A 14,822-nucleotide genomic window follows, 5' to 3' on the forward strand; every position below is an offset into this window, starting at 1 on the left:
GAGCCTCAGTCACAGATCAGTCCTTTATGGAGCAACTTGGTTCAATCAGAAAAGTCCACCTATTTAGACAGATTATATTGTACACATTATTTATAGTACTAGTCGTAGTGGCAGCTTTAAACCTCACAGCTTAAAGGCCAATGTAACGCCTCATTTGAAAGCTAAGACCTTCAAAACTCATCTAAATTCAGCTTTTTCCTCACATTGTCATCATTTTTTTTTACATCGCTTTTTGTTGTGTTTTCGTCATATTTCTGCCACATTTTAGTCACTTTTTTGCTGTGTTGTTGCAACTTTTTAATTGCGTTTTTGCAACTTTTTTGTGTATTTTTTGTTGCATTTTTGACATTTTTTTGTTGTGTTTTTGTCATTTTTTGTTGCACTTTTGTAATTTTATTGTTGCGTTTTAGTCTTTTTTTATTGCGTTTTTGTACCTTTTTTTTTCTTTTTTGTTCTATTTTTGTCACTTTTTTGTTGTGTTTTTGTCACTTCTGGGGAAAATGCACTCGGTCAAGGCGGGGGGGTCAGAGGTTCAGTTTTCATGTCTCACACTTTTCGCACCGAGCGCCACTAAAGACACAATTGTGCATGGTCGAGAACAGGACTACGAGGTTCAAACTTTGCTGAATCAAGTTGAAACTGGGACTAAACCAGGTCTAACAGGGACTGCATCCACAAACGTCAAGTTTGAGCAAAGACTGAAGGCATTTATTATAACTCCAGGGGGGATTTTTTTTTTAATTAATTTACCAAGATACTACAAAAATGTTATTCTAGTGATACAAGAGCAGTGAAATGCAAAGAACAACATGGCTGCATCCCCCTGAGTTATCCTCCCCTTGACCTCTGAGTCCAGAACCTTCTCTGTAGATTTATAAGGATAATATTTTCTTTATGTGAGACTTGCCTTAAGATGAATACATATCACATGTAGAAACATAGTAAGCGTACTGTTTAAGTGCCTGAATTTGCTGAAATGTATACCGATACAATAATATTTTCAAAGTATCTCAGCTTGTTTTGTATTTTACTTGGAAATCAGTTCATGCCCTTATATGTCCTGGGTTTTACTGACATTTCAGCATCGACGTCATTTGTCTGTTTCGTAAAGCACATAGGATATGAATTTTATAGGACCACAGCACACAAACAGAGATATTCATTTCGTGTTTCCTCCAACAAAACATTGTTTTCCCCCTCCAGGCTTTGTGATTGTTTCTCTGATTGAAGCTGTTCAACCAATGAGAGAAGGAGGCTTAAAACACACCCACTCTGCTGTTTTAGGATGCTCCTTCTGACACCAAGGCATTGACCTCCAGATTAATACAGCCATGTTATGAGTTGTTTTACTTTTCTACAACAATAAACCAAGCTGGAAAAGCGTGGTTAATTGTTGTAAAGAAATGTAAATTCTGTTTGACAATTGGTCAGATTAGGAATACATAATCTAGTTTAATCTATGAAATAAAATACTATCTTAATTTACTGAGTGTGCTGACGTCCAGACAGTAAATTAAAGTATTTGTGAGAGATTGTGAATGATTGATTACCTCAGTGATTCAAGAGTGTGACTGGGTTCGCCCCGCCCACTTCCTCCCATCAGCCAATCAGCTTCGAATATTTAATACCAGCCACCCATATAGATGAGTTGGAGCGGTAACTGTGACAGACCATAAGAAAGTTTGCCCCGCAACCACAACTCCTCCACTTTGTATCCCGCACTAGAGGCACACCCGATAAGGACACACACAAAAAAGTGATATTCTTATTTGGGACATTTCAAACTTGATAACATGGGAAAAGATATTATGCATTTTTTCTCTGTTTGGATATTTCTGGTGAATATTATTGGAGTTTTTTGCTCTAACTCCACCACAGATGTGTTTGGTAAGTGTTACCTTCCTCTTTTTGCATCTTGATTGCTGATTGTTTATTTTTTACCTGACGCACAGGTCACGTAATGCGCGCGCGTTGTTATTGAGAAAAGGCTTTGAATGTGCAGAACTGCCGCGGGTCCGCATCCCCTCTGCACAGCATTCAGCTCCATGTGTGCATGAAAAAAAATGTTTCCACTGGCGCTTTGTTAGCATGGAGAAAAGGGGGCTAAGAGAGGGAAAAGGGAAATTAGACAACATTAGCATATGACATAGGGCATGTTTTTTAAACGCTTTGCGCGCTTAGACAGACTACAAAACATCCTGCATGAATGAAACTGTTCAATCTTATTGCTTGCTATGCTCTTTCACATGCAGTGTTTTTTTTAATTTATTTATTTATTTTTTATTTATTTTATTCATTTGATTTCAGATAGTTAATTAATTTAGATGTCCTTTTGGATGTTTTTATACACCTAAGGGACAAAAGAGGGCGACACTGCCTTGTTTTAAACTGCAGCTAGTCCACTTGATTCATTGAGAATTATCATGAACAAGTGCGTGATTTCTTTCAATTCATATACAGTTTTATATAAATGATATCCTGATTATTGTCGTCTCCTCCTTGAGAGAAAGGTGGCCTTGGAGCCTGGTGTGTGTTGATTGTACTTGGTGCGTGACCTTGTAACCGTCTTAACCTATTGTTTACATGTGTGTTGTAACAGTAAACAGCACCACGACCCCTCTCCCAACCACCACCGAATGGATCACAGACTACTCTGACATAGTGTCCAAGTTTTCCCGACGCACTGAAGACATCCCTGACGAGGACATGTGCTACATCGAGCCGGGCAAACCGGAGACCATCAGAGAATGTGAATTCAACAATGAAACACAGACCTTCATCATCATCCACGGCTGGACGGTAATGCTGAACCCAGTGCTTATGCATGCCAGATTTTTACACATCTGTCTCAGCAGTATAGAAACTGGCAGAGAGGCCCAGGGGGACGTATACAGCATGCATCATCTGGCCCCTTTCTCCCAGACACACACAGCACACAACCAAGATCAAACACCTTTTAAAGTACTCAAAAAATACTGCAGGTATTGTTAATTACTTTGGAAATTTTAATGGGAGAGGACTCCTGACCCACTGGTTTAGTTACATATTGACTTGCACAACTATTTGTAAAGCAACGCTTGAGTTCAGGCCACCACAGGGGCCACCTATATATTGATCAGGAAAAAAATCAGGCCAGTATCAAGCAAACTGTCCTCCACCTGCAGTAGTGTTATACGAGATTTAAGATTAGAGTGCGCTTGAGTTAGATTTAGCTGTATTCGACCTCATTCACAAATGTGTGTTTCATGCCTGCAGGTCACGGGGATGTATGAAAGCTGGGTTGCCAAGCTGGTGACTGCCCTGTACGAGCGGGAGCCCAGTGCCAATGTGATCGTAGTGGACTGGCTGAACCGTGCCAACCAGCATTACACCACTTCCGCCGCCTTCACCAAGCTGGTCGGCCGCGACGTTGCCAAATTTGTCACCTGGCTACAAGTAAGACTTTCGTTTGAACCCGTGCCAAACATGTACAGCTGGTCCACAGATGCAGCCGTCCAGTGACAAATGCACCTGATGACGCAATAATCTTTCAACATAATTTACAGCCCCCCGTCTTTTTCTTCTTCTCACAAATTTTAAATGCTCTGTATCTTGTTTCATGGATGTATTTGTGGTTTGTAGCAGACGCTCTTTACAAGCCTGGGAAATGGATGTAACACAGCTATTGTTTCAATGGCTCATGGCAAAAGTCCATTACCACAAGTGCTTGCTCACATTTTGTTTACAACTCTTTTCGGAGCTTGTAGAATTAGATGTGCCAGATTTAGCCTCAGACCTTGTTAAAATAGGTACACCAAAGCCTGGTGCGGTCCTGCCAACAATTACAATGTAAATTTGCAGTGCTGTCGGGGCATGTGTTCTCTGACCCCTCTCTCTTCTGTGTGCAGAATGAGCTGCAGTTGCCCTGGGACAAGATTTATCTGCTGGGTTATAGTCTGGGAGCGCATGCTGCTGGAATCGCTGGGGCCCTATCCAATCATAAAATCAGCAGGATCACAGGTAAGAAGAGCATTAGCCAACCAATAAATCAGTCGGCCTTTGTAGTCTCGTTCCGAAAACACGTTTCAACAGCGGCACACGGCTGCATTCCAGGACCCTATTGTGCTAATGCTGCTGGAGTGCCAGTTCATCCCACGTTGAAATCTCCCTATGACCTGCTTAGAATAATGGTATGATTACTGTGATCTGGAGACTTGAGAACACCGGCCCATTAGGCGTTTACAATCAGAGCTCCACTTGTTGCTCATTGGCCAGTGCTTCTGCAAATGACGGAGGAGAGGGGTACATTAAGAGCTGTCTGTAGCGCAATTTGGACCTCAAAATGATAGCCTTTTGTTTTCAGGCTTGGATCCGGCTGGCCCTACCTTCGAGCATGCAGATGACCAGAACACCCTGTCCAGAGACGATGCACAGTTTGTAGATGTGCTTCACACTAACACCAGGGGCTCTCCGGACCGCAGCATCGGCATCCAGAGACCGCTCGGCCATATTGATATTTACCCAAATGGAGGCACCTTCCAGCCGGGGTGTGACATCCAGAACACGCTGCTGGGAATCGCCTCAGAGGGGCTCAAGGGACTCCAAAGTACGTCATCCACCAACAACTGTGTTTGATTTCATTTGGATGGCAATCACTTTAAAGCCTAATTACTTAAATCCTAAATTACCTCAAGTCGACAGACACCTTTCATAACATTAATCAAGTTTTATAATTTTGCCGGCCTTAAAGGTGCATTATGCAACTTTTTGTGTGAAAAAAAAAGTTGATATTTGTGCTTATTTGACCCAACGGCTGTTTAAGTATGATGCCTTTACTTTCCATCACAGTGGTCTCTACAATGCTCTAGGATCAATTGTTTTGTAGGTTTACTGGTGACCTTTTAAACAATTGATCCTGGAGCATCCTAGAGACCACTGTGATGGAAAGTAAAGGCGCCATGCTGACCACTCATAGCCACTGGGTCACTACAATGTCAAATACACACAATTGTCAACTTTTTGTCTCCACGTAAAAAGTTGCATAATGCACCTTTAAGGCATAATAGTGTAAATCATTTTGGTCAGAATGATGAATTATGAGCCTAACCACTTACAAAATGACTAAATGTGTCCCTTTTCTATTGCACAGATATGGACCAGCTCGTCAAATGTTCTCACGAGCGCTCCATTCACCTTTTTATTGACTCACTCGTCAACCTGGACCAGCAGAGCATGGCTTTCCGCTGTAGCTCCAAGGATGCCTTCAACAAAGGCATGTGTCTGAGCTGCCGGAAGAACCGCTGCAACAAGCTGGGCTACAATGTCGCTAAAGTCCGCTCAACGCGCAGCACCAAGATGTATCTGAAAACTCGAGACATGATGCCCTACAAAGGTATGTGGGCAAAATGGAGAAACAAACCAAATCCCTAAGGATTAGTACAAATGATTCAGATAAGGCGGCTATTGCAATGATCTTGTTTGTTGGAGTTATTAAATGTACCAAATGCTTCACAGACATTGAGTGAGTGGTACAGTTCTGTAGAGGTCATGAGTATTTTCAGTGCGGCTTGTGCATATGTAATGATACACCACTGCATGTCATTCACTAGTAATGGAAAAGTCTATTTCCACCTTCTGGCAAAGGTCCAAGTTAAAAGACAATTGGAAATGTATAGATATTTGACATGTAATTGCATGTAAATATTTAGAATTATTGTTTTTCAAGGAAAATAGGATCACCATCACAGTGGTCGCATGCAAGCAAAATGCATAATGTGTTACATAATGGTCCTCCTGGTACTGAACATGGCAATGATATGTTGTAAAGAGAACATAGTGAGCCAACAGGCAACAGCTGTCCAAATGCACTAACCCTGTCCTCTTCTCTCCCGCAGTCTTCCACTACCAGGTTAAAGTTCACTTCTTCAGCAAAGGCAAACTGAGCTTCACAGAACAACCTCTGAAGATTTCGCTCTATGGCACCCACGGAGAGAAAGAGGACATCCCCTTTGTCCTGTAAGTTCTTGTACCGAAGTGCGTCTTGGGTGTCGTGCAGCTCCATATTTGCATGTCATGGATACCTCAGCTGAGCATGAGCACCGCTGACCTTTTTGACCCCGTTCTCCTGACTCCCCTTCAGACCGGACCTAAATGGGAATGCCACGCAGTCGTTCCTCATCACCACTGACGCAGACATCGGGGACCTGATGATTGTCAAGCTGCGCTGGGAAAAAGACACCATCATAAGCTGGTCCGACTGGTGGGGCAGCAGCAAGTTCCACATCCGAAAACTACGAATCAAGTCTGGGGAGAGACAGTCCAAGTAAGTGCCTGTCCTCAGTCCAGATAAATGGAGAGAGTGGATGAAATGAAGGGGAGTGCGAAAACTTAAAGGAAATATTTGGATATAGAGGATTTGCTGTAGAGACCATATGAAGGTCATGTAACAGTGACTTCTGATTCCCATACTGACACATTTTACTACGGTTTCTTTCGACAAGGAGATAAAGCAATCACTTTTATTATATTTCTTGTTTTCAGGGTGATCTTTAGTTCAAAAGATGGAGAGTTTGCAAACCTGGTTCGTGGAGGAGAAGATGCTGTATTTGTTAAGTCAAAAGAAGACAACCTGAGCCGCAAAGAGAAATTGTAAGTACTGCAAAACAAAGAAAAAAAACTTGTGGAAATAATGCACATTTCCACACATTAAATTACTGTTTCTTATAGGATGCACAAGCTGAAAACTGAGGGCAGCCTTTTTGGGAATGTTGCCGCATAAAGTTGCACTTGAGTCATCGTGGGCACATCATTCACCTCTTCTCTCATGACCAAAGATGGACCACACATCACTGCTTGTGGGATTCAGGACACAAACTGTTTAGCGATTCTTGTATTGCTGCCTAGCAATGGAACCAACACAACCTCACCAATGGCCTTCAGAAACCACTGCTGCTGGAAATTTATGAGAGTAATGTTTAGTGAGGATGTGCTCTTGACTAATATGATTTTTTTACATAGCTTTTTGACGCATATAATTGCCATGTCTTTATTTTTTAGTCCAGTACTGTTTATACTCTTCTGCAGCCTGTGTGAACTTGGAATGATGTGATGTAATTCAGAGTGACAGGCACGACTTTGGCACATTGTTTTTATATGATGTTTTCATTTTTCTCGTCTGACTCCTAATTGCCAACAATCAACAGGGACCAAAGAAATATTAACAATCTACTGATGAGAGAATTGCGATGTTGTCTTTGTAAATAGACGTGTTTAATCAGCATTATATATTTAGATTTTTACATTGGTGTTGTGTCACTGGTCACTTTAGAAGCCTCTTTTAGCCCTTTTTTATTTCAGTTGTGGTCCAGTTGAGATACAGTATAAATCTATGTTTTTGTAACTCAAGTCACTTTTTACACTATTCCAATAGTGACTTGCTAACCAATGGGTCAACAGTATATTTGTCACTGATAATGCATGCCCTTTGAAAGGTCAAACTTCACACATTTGCTGAAAATAAACTGGTTTTGTATAAATGTAATGAACTGGCCTGTCTTAAGCCATGATGCATTTCCAGAAATGGCTTCTTGTATTTATTAAATGTACAGAACAAATCTATATTTGTATATTGAGCTGTAATATATTTTGCCCGTTTCTATTGTTATGTGTGTATGTTTTATAAATTGAAGCACAAAACCCACGAAAGAGTGATCTTGTTGGTCACAAAGTCAGCTGTGCATTCATTCTTAAGAACTGAAATGCAGTGCACTGAACAAAAAGGGGGTTCGACATGGATAAATAAACAAAACAATTAGAATCCCAATGACTACTCAAGTTACTGACAGAAATATTGAACACCACTCGTGAACATGATCCTAAACATGAGCTAATATGGCCTCCGTAAGCTTCACTGTGTGAGTGGATGATTTCGTATCTCTTGATTATAGCCCAAGAAATGATATCAATCGATGGTTTCGTATGGCCCAATATCATAAAAGCAGATGCCTTCTGCATCAAACATTAAAACAATGAAACAAAACAATATAGTGTTCAAGCAAATATAGTGTCAAGGCAAATATAATGTCCAACAGAGGCAATGTCCAAATAAGCGTCAGCAACAGATGGAAACGGGCCCGGGGCGTCCCCCGTCCTTAGACCCTCCTACGCGGCACGGGAAGACTCAAAAAAACAGTGGGAGAAAAGAGTACCTATGTTGCTCTGTGGACTAACATTCAACAACAGTACATTGAAAGATGATCAGGTGTAATTGGCTTGTTGACTTGTTCCTTTTGCTTCCAAACGTTTATGTCTGAGGTGGACAACGTCAGGCCCAGGGGCCAAATCTGACCTTCCTGTGTGTATCCTCTGACCCCTCAGATGATTTTAAGAAATATGAATGAATGAAACAGTGACACGTGTTAAACCCCCAGACCCCTTTATTAAGATATAGTAAAAAGAAAATCCTAGTTTTTGTACACAGCAGTGCAGGCATTTGGGCTAATTTCACTAGAAAAAAAATTGGTCCGTGACAGAGCAACTTGCTGACCCCTGGTTTAAAGTTTATATATATATATAAAAAACTCACCCTCACCCTCCGCGGGTGGTCTCTTTTTTTCCCTCCAAGCTCGAGTCCTCTACCAGAGGCCTGGGAGCTTGAGGGTTCTGCGCAGTATCTTTGCTGTTCCTAGAACTGCACTTTTCTGGACCGAGATGTCTGATGTATTTCCTGGGATTTGCTGGAGCCACTCCTCCAGTTTGGGGGTCACTGCCCCGAGTATATATATATAGAATATATATATATATATATATATATATATATATATATATATATATATATATATATATATATATATATATATGTCTACAGTGTTACAATGTTGACAATGGAGCTACTTTAGTGACTAATAACACGCAGCCCTGGAAATATCAACCCTGTTTACGGGACGTGAAGATGAAAAACACATGTAAGTTATAGAAGATGAGATTATTCAGTGTCACTGCTCTGCAGAGGTCTCAGCATATTATGTGCAACATAACATAACCTTAGCATTTATTATGAACTGGGATGGGAAAAACCAGGACAAGTCAGTCCTTACTTGAGTGAAACCTTGTTTTCCTGCTCGTTGGTGCCCAGTGGTGGTGGTCTGGCAGCCTCTTCATGTCTTTGACACAGCACCGTTCAGAGCCAAGACTCTGAAAGCCCCAAACAGTCAACGGTTTTCGAGGAAAATATGTTTCTTAGAAGACCTCCACCAGATGGTCTGCTGAAAGAGAAGGTTTGTGTCACGAGAGTATATCTGATGATGCAACAGACACAAGGTTTTGGGTATTTCATTTTCAAATAAAATTACGATTTCACAAATGTTTCACAATTGTTCAAGTGTTGTATGCAGCAGACAAACTCTAAAGGGAACAGAGTGGGAAAAGTAAATTTACACAAACTATTCACGGCGACAGGGACTCAGTGGTTTAGGCGTTCACCCACAGACCCAAAGGTCAGGGGTTCAATCCCAGCTCGGACTGGTACTGATGTTGTGTTCTTGGGCAAGACACATGTTCACCTACCTGACTTAGTCTTGGCATCATCTAATGGAATGTGTGCAACAACTGAAAAATAAAATCTCACAACCAGCACACGGTCCTTACTTTGCCTTTTACAACAGTGAGATCGTTCTCTTGTGATGCACTTCATAAGAATAGTCTCGGCACATTATATATTATATTAATATATATTATATTATTATATTAATATTGCAACCTATAGTCCCAACAATGAGTCCAAAATGTGTTGCATATTACAACATCACGTGCCATATTGTTTATATTTCTTCATCCTGTAGTCCCTACAACAAATTACATGATTTACTTGACAAGCTTTGGAGGGACTGAGCTCTGAGTCATGTGATCATGTACTTTACACAAAACAAAAGAACTCCTGATAAGATCCCAACAAAATGAGCCTCCATCTGACCTCGACCCTGTGAGGATTACAATACCATCGTGCTATTGCAAACCCTGAAGTGTTGTTCTACAAATACAAAGGAGCCTATTTCTATTTTGTTGGCTCTCACTTGTAAAATTAATCTTAACCTCAGTAACCCTTGAATACACAAACGTGAATTTTATTGCCTCTGAGGTTATCACTAGCCACCCCTATCATAAGCCTGTATCTGTTGCTGCTTTTATTAATAGGCTATTACTCATAAAGGGCTTAAATATAGGATAGTCTAATAATAACAAACCCTTTATAAAACTATGATTGTTCTCTATGAAACCTAAACTACGTTTCCGTCTCGTATTGTTGACCTTGATCATAAAGTCGTGTAATCATTTACCTTGCTCACATTTTCCCACTCCCCGCACGAGGGTCAGCCCGCGCAACCAATGGCTCGAGAGAGGTGCTATTTAAGACGCGGCCAGTTCAAGGTGCTTCAGATATCAGCTCTGTGCCGGGACGGGACGCACGGAATTACGCACAAGTGCACGTTTTGCTCCACTGTGACCACGTGATTCGCTTCAAACGTTGAGAAAAACTTTTGTTTACGGGATTCTTCTGTAAAAGAGATGAACGCGTGGAGACTTGGCTTTCTTTGCTTCTTGGTCCTGAACTCAGCTGTGCAGTATGTGACGTCTCTGGAAGAGGAGCTCACCGACTCTATTTTTGGTGAGTTGCCATTTCAGCTTCACTTGATTTGTCTGTGCAAACTATTAAACGGGGAATATGAAGTGTGTAAAGAAGGCGACAGCGCATCTAAACCTATGATAACGTACCCTATATTGTTCTTGCATGATGTTTGAGTTTGCTGTCAGCGTTGCTTACTTTAATATTCATAGCTACTGCAATTCTATCACTGCACATTTAATATTACGCTCAGATCAACGCCTCCAAATGGCACAAGTCACAATGTGTGCAATTGGATATCCATGGAGTGAGGAAGAGTGAGAAACTTTCACTAAAATGACACAGGAGTCAGGGCGAATGTGCAACAGTGACTGGTACAAATTATTTTGAAGATAAGTGAAGAAAGTTCCTGCCACACTAGTTGTGCTGCAGCCTTGTAAAGTCTGGTTTCTGCATGCTCCCATCCCCCACCCTGAGCTGCCCCTCTCAGTTGAGTCAGCTGACTCCAGCTGCACTGAAGTTGTGCGGATTATCTGCAGTGATGTGGCAGGAACAAAGGCAGCAAAAGTATTGGTGGTTTCTATGGAGCTCAGTCTGACTGAGTGAACCCCCATAACCCTGCGCACTCATGTTGTCTAAGGTGGAAGCTCTTTTACTGAGGGGCCTCCGGGGGCTACAGCTTATTGGAAGCAGTCACTCAAGGAGCAAGTTAGGCATCCCGAACCTCATACCCTCAAAACATCACTCAAGGACAAAACCACCATGTCTCTCCTCACCCCATTGTGTCTTCTGTCTTATAGGTAACTTTCTGGACCCTCTAAAGGACTTGTTTGAGCACAAAGACGACACCAATGGAAGCCTGGTCAAGTTTTCTTTGCGAAAACCGTCGCATCCAGATGATGACCTGTGCTACATCACTCTTGGGAAAGCAGAGTCGCTGTCAGCCTGCACCTTCAACAGCAGCTCCAAAACTTTCTTAGTCATCCACGGCTGGACGGTGAGCATTGAGCGTGTTCAAACATGCCATTTCTCTGCATCATTATGCAAACTGCTGCTGGAGTGACATTCGGCCAAAATGTGGTTCCATGTTGTTGTAGAGGATTCATGACAAGCAGTAGCATGCAACAGTTTCCACCAACGCGAAGTAGACTTGATAACTGGATCAATTATCAAGGCAAAATATTTTCTTTGCTGACGGTTTCTGTTTCATTTTCCCAGGTGAGTGGCATGTTTGAAAGCTGGGTGGCTAAACTGGTGACGGCCCTTTATGAGAGAGAGCAGACGGCCAACGTCATTGTGGTGGACTGGCTCATCTCAGCCCAGAACCATTATGTGGTGGCGGCTCAAAACACTCGAGCAGTGGGACACGAGATTGCTCGCTTCATCGACTGGATCGAGGTCAGACGCCTGCACAGTATCAAAAAAATCACATATGCTAGGAAAGCTGTTGTTCTATTATCTTTTTCATACTATGTAAATGAATTTATGTTTGTGTGTTTTATTTTTGCCTCTCGTAGGAAGCCACCAACATGCCTCTCGACAACCTGCACCTCATTGGTTACAGCCTCGGGGCTCATGTGGCAGGATTTGCAGGAAGTCACGCCAGCAGTAAAGTGGGGCGTATCACTGGTGAGAACAGTGTTAAATGAGCCTGTGTGATGAGGTGCGGGCTGTAGTCTCACGTGTGTCTGTTCAGGTCTGGACCCTGCCGGCCCGGACTTCGAGGGGGAGCACGCGCACAGACGACTTTCCCCCGACGACGCTCACTTTGTGGATGTCCTGCACACTTTTACCCGCGGCTCTCTGGGGCTGAGCATCGGCATCCAGCAGCCTGTGGGACATGTCGACATCTACCCCAATGGAGGCAGCTTCCAGCCAGGCTGCAATCTCAGAGGCGCCCTGGAGAAAATCGCTACCTTTGGTTTATTTGGTGTGTAGTTTTTCCGATATGAAACCTTTTTTATTATTACCTTTTATCATACTAATAACAATCCTACCTTCCTTTCTTCAGCTATTAGTGACGCTGTGAAGTGTGAACACGAGCGCTCCATTCACCTGTTCATTGACTCCCTGGTCAATGAAAAGGAGGCAGCCAGGGCCTACAGATGCAGCAGCAACGATGTCTTCAACCGCGGTATGTGCCTCAACTGTCGCAAAAACCGCTGCAACACCGTGGGCTACGCCACAAGCACAGTCCGCAAACCAAGGAGCGTGCAGATGTACACCATGACCAGATCGTCAATGCCCTTTAGAGGTCAGTTTACGGAGGAATAAAGTTCACCCTGTTCTCAACATATAATGACTTCTAATGTTTAATTTTCAGTGTACCACTATCAGCTGAAGGTCCATTTCTCCAGTAAAGTGAACCGCTCTGAGATGGAGCCCTCGCTCACCGTCTCACTCTTTGGAACCAAGGGAGAGGCCGAAAATCTTGAGCTCAGTCTGTGAGTTGAATTAGCATGTTAGCTGTAAAAAAAAACAGTGTAATGTAGTATTTTAAAAGACACTTGTGATTGGCAGAAAGGAGAAACTATCCACAAACAGGACCCACTCTTTTCTGCTGGTGACTGAGAAGGACATTGGTGATTTGCTGATGCTGAAATTCAAATGGGAGGAGACGAATGGCTGGTCGGCATCAAACATGTTAAAGATGGTTTCCTCGTGGTGGTCCGGAGACGCCGACGGCAACAAAATGGACGTCCACCGAATCCGCATCAGGGCAGGAGAGACACAGCAGAAGTAAGCGGTTTGTCCTACAGAAGAGGGTCACAAAATGCAGTGCTCTCACTAATCAGTTTACTGTATTTTGTCCCGTGTGTCTTTTTCAGGGTGGTCTTCTGTTTGAAAGATCCGGGAGCTCACAATATAAACCAGGAACTGACATTTGTGAAGTGTAAAGATGCCTGGAGGAGTTCGTCTAAAAGGTGATCAGAAATGTTACTGGACAAATCTACACAATTATAGAGAATTTTGACTAAAGCTGTCATTTTTCTTATTTATAGAGTCAGACTGAATAGTCTCACGTCCTGAAGATGATCTAAGATCCTCCTTCTGTCAGCACTTATAATTTATACTTCTGTAACTTATTGTACTGTACATCTCATATTTTATAAGCACAATGTAAATATCTATAATATTTAAAACTACCTGGTGTAAATATTGTACAGTTTTGTAAAATGTATATATTGTGTCTAATCTGGTTGGATTTTTACCAATGACTAGAACATGGAGGTTCTGGAGGTTTTTAAGTCCTGTGTGTAAATATTTACATATTTATTAAAACAGCTGTTGCTCAAGTTGTGCAGACTGCTGCCACTTCTCCAAGAGAAGCAAAGGCAGTCTCTAAGAAGTTTAGTTTGAACTGTGCATTTTACTTTATGTGATGCATTTCAAAGCATTCGCCGCTGAGGCTTTTAGCACTTTTTGTGACTAAGGGCCTTTATCAGTGTGCCTTACCAGAATTGTTCTGCAAATTACTTTGTAGCCAGGTGCTTAGTTACTAACAAACTGTTACCTCAAAACCTGGTTCTTCTGTGGTACAAAGTGGGACTGTTGCTTGTAAAAAACTGGGCTTATAAAGTAACTACTGTTGCTGTTTGTGCTTTTGTGATGTTTAACGTTTGCACTGAAACTGGAACATGTTGCTGAATAACGTTACAAAGTATATCTTTATATAAACACTGTTCTGCAACTTTTCTAACGATATGCGACATGTACATTGCATATTTTATGATCTTATGTAAATGTGTAAATAAATTAATTTATAACTTTGGACAAGATACAGTGTAGTTTCTGGTGTTATCCTAAAAGGTTCTTTTTATCATTTGGATTGTGCAGTTCAAGGCTGGATGTTTTTTTCTGCCCAACATTGGTTTTATCACTGCTTCGTTTCCAACTTTTGATAAAAATGTGCAAGAAATGATAAATCATCCAAACTATACTTTTCAAAATCCTCATTTACAATGACAATGACCAGTGTCAAGGTGACCCAAAAGATAAGGAAGTGCACAGACAAAATTTGGAGGCGAAAAAGTTAAGATATTAATTTATTAATATAACAAAAGTAGAGTTTCCTTGGTTTTCTTCCCTATTATAAAATTGCAATTCAGCTTTGAAAATAATCAGTGTAAAGCTGTCTCAAGGCCAGAGGCTCAGAATAAGTGTCAGACAACAGTATTTGCAACAGCTGGTCCAAACTGTGGTCTCGAGTTATATGGCCCAC

General features: G+C 41.8%; 2 protein-coding genes across 2 annotated transcripts; both read left to right on the plus strand.

Annotated features, from left to right (window-relative positions):
- The first annotated feature begins 1,679 nt into the window (after positions 1–1,679).
- lpla (lipoprotein lipase a) lies at positions 1,680–7,766 on the plus strand. The gene is made up of 10 exons (XM_079575152.1): positions 1,680–1,887; positions 2,600–2,799; positions 3,256–3,435; positions 3,888–3,999; positions 4,343–4,585; positions 5,129–5,371; positions 5,874–5,994; positions 6,119–6,301; positions 6,520–6,627; positions 6,706–7,766. Exons 1-10 carry the CDS (start codon positions 1,794–1,796, stop codon positions 6,755–6,757), a joined length of 1,536 nt encoding a protein of 511 aa, XP_079431278.1. The 5' UTR covers positions 1,680–1,793; the 3' UTR covers positions 6,758–7,766.
- Positions 7,767–10,411: 2,645 nt separating this feature from the next.
- Positions 10,412–14,349, plus strand: lpl2a (lipoprotein lipase 2 a). The gene is made up of 10 exons (XM_079575166.1): positions 10,412–10,642; positions 11,401–11,597; positions 11,819–11,998; positions 12,118–12,229; positions 12,297–12,530; positions 12,612–12,854; positions 12,924–13,044; positions 13,121–13,339; positions 13,429–13,524; positions 13,603–14,349. Exons 1-10 carry the CDS (start codon positions 10,543–10,545, stop codon positions 13,628–13,630), a joined length of 1,530 nt encoding a protein of 509 aa, XP_079431292.1. The 5' UTR covers positions 10,412–10,542; the 3' UTR covers positions 13,631–14,349.
- Positions 14,350–14,822: the final 473 nt, after the last annotated feature.

Source organism: Gobius niger, assembly GCF_951799975.1.
Source record: "Gobius niger genome assembly, chromosome: 17".
Lineage (NCBI taxonomy): Eukaryota > Metazoa > Chordata > Actinopteri > Gobiiformes > Gobiidae > Gobius > Gobius niger.

Excerpts from the sequence above, each read along its gene's own strand:
- lpla (XM_079575152.1), top strand. The coding sequence starts at position 1,794 with ATGGGAAAAGATATTATGCATTTTTTCTCTGTTTGGATATTTCTGGTG. Across the intron at positions 1,888-2,599 it reads CTCCACCACAGATGTGTTTG|TAAACAGCACCACGACCCCT; the intron begins GTAAGTGTTACC and ends GTGTTGTAACAG. Across the intron at positions 4,586-5,128 it reads GGGGCTCAAGGGACTCCAAA|ATATGGACCAGCTCGTCAAA; the intron begins GTACGTCATCCA and ends TCTATTGCACAG.
- lpl2a (XM_079575166.1), top strand. The coding sequence starts at position 10,543 with ATGAACGCGTGGAGACTTGGCTTTCTTTGCTTCTTGGTCCTGAACTCA. Across the intron at positions 11,598-11,818 it reads TAGTCATCCACGGCTGGACG|GTGAGTGGCATGTTTGAAAG; the intron begins GTGAGCATTGAG and ends TCATTTTCCCAG. Across the intron at positions 12,855-12,923 it reads ATCGTCAATGCCCTTTAGAG|TGTACCACTATCAGCTGAAG; the intron begins GTCAGTTTACGG and ends TTTAATTTTCAG.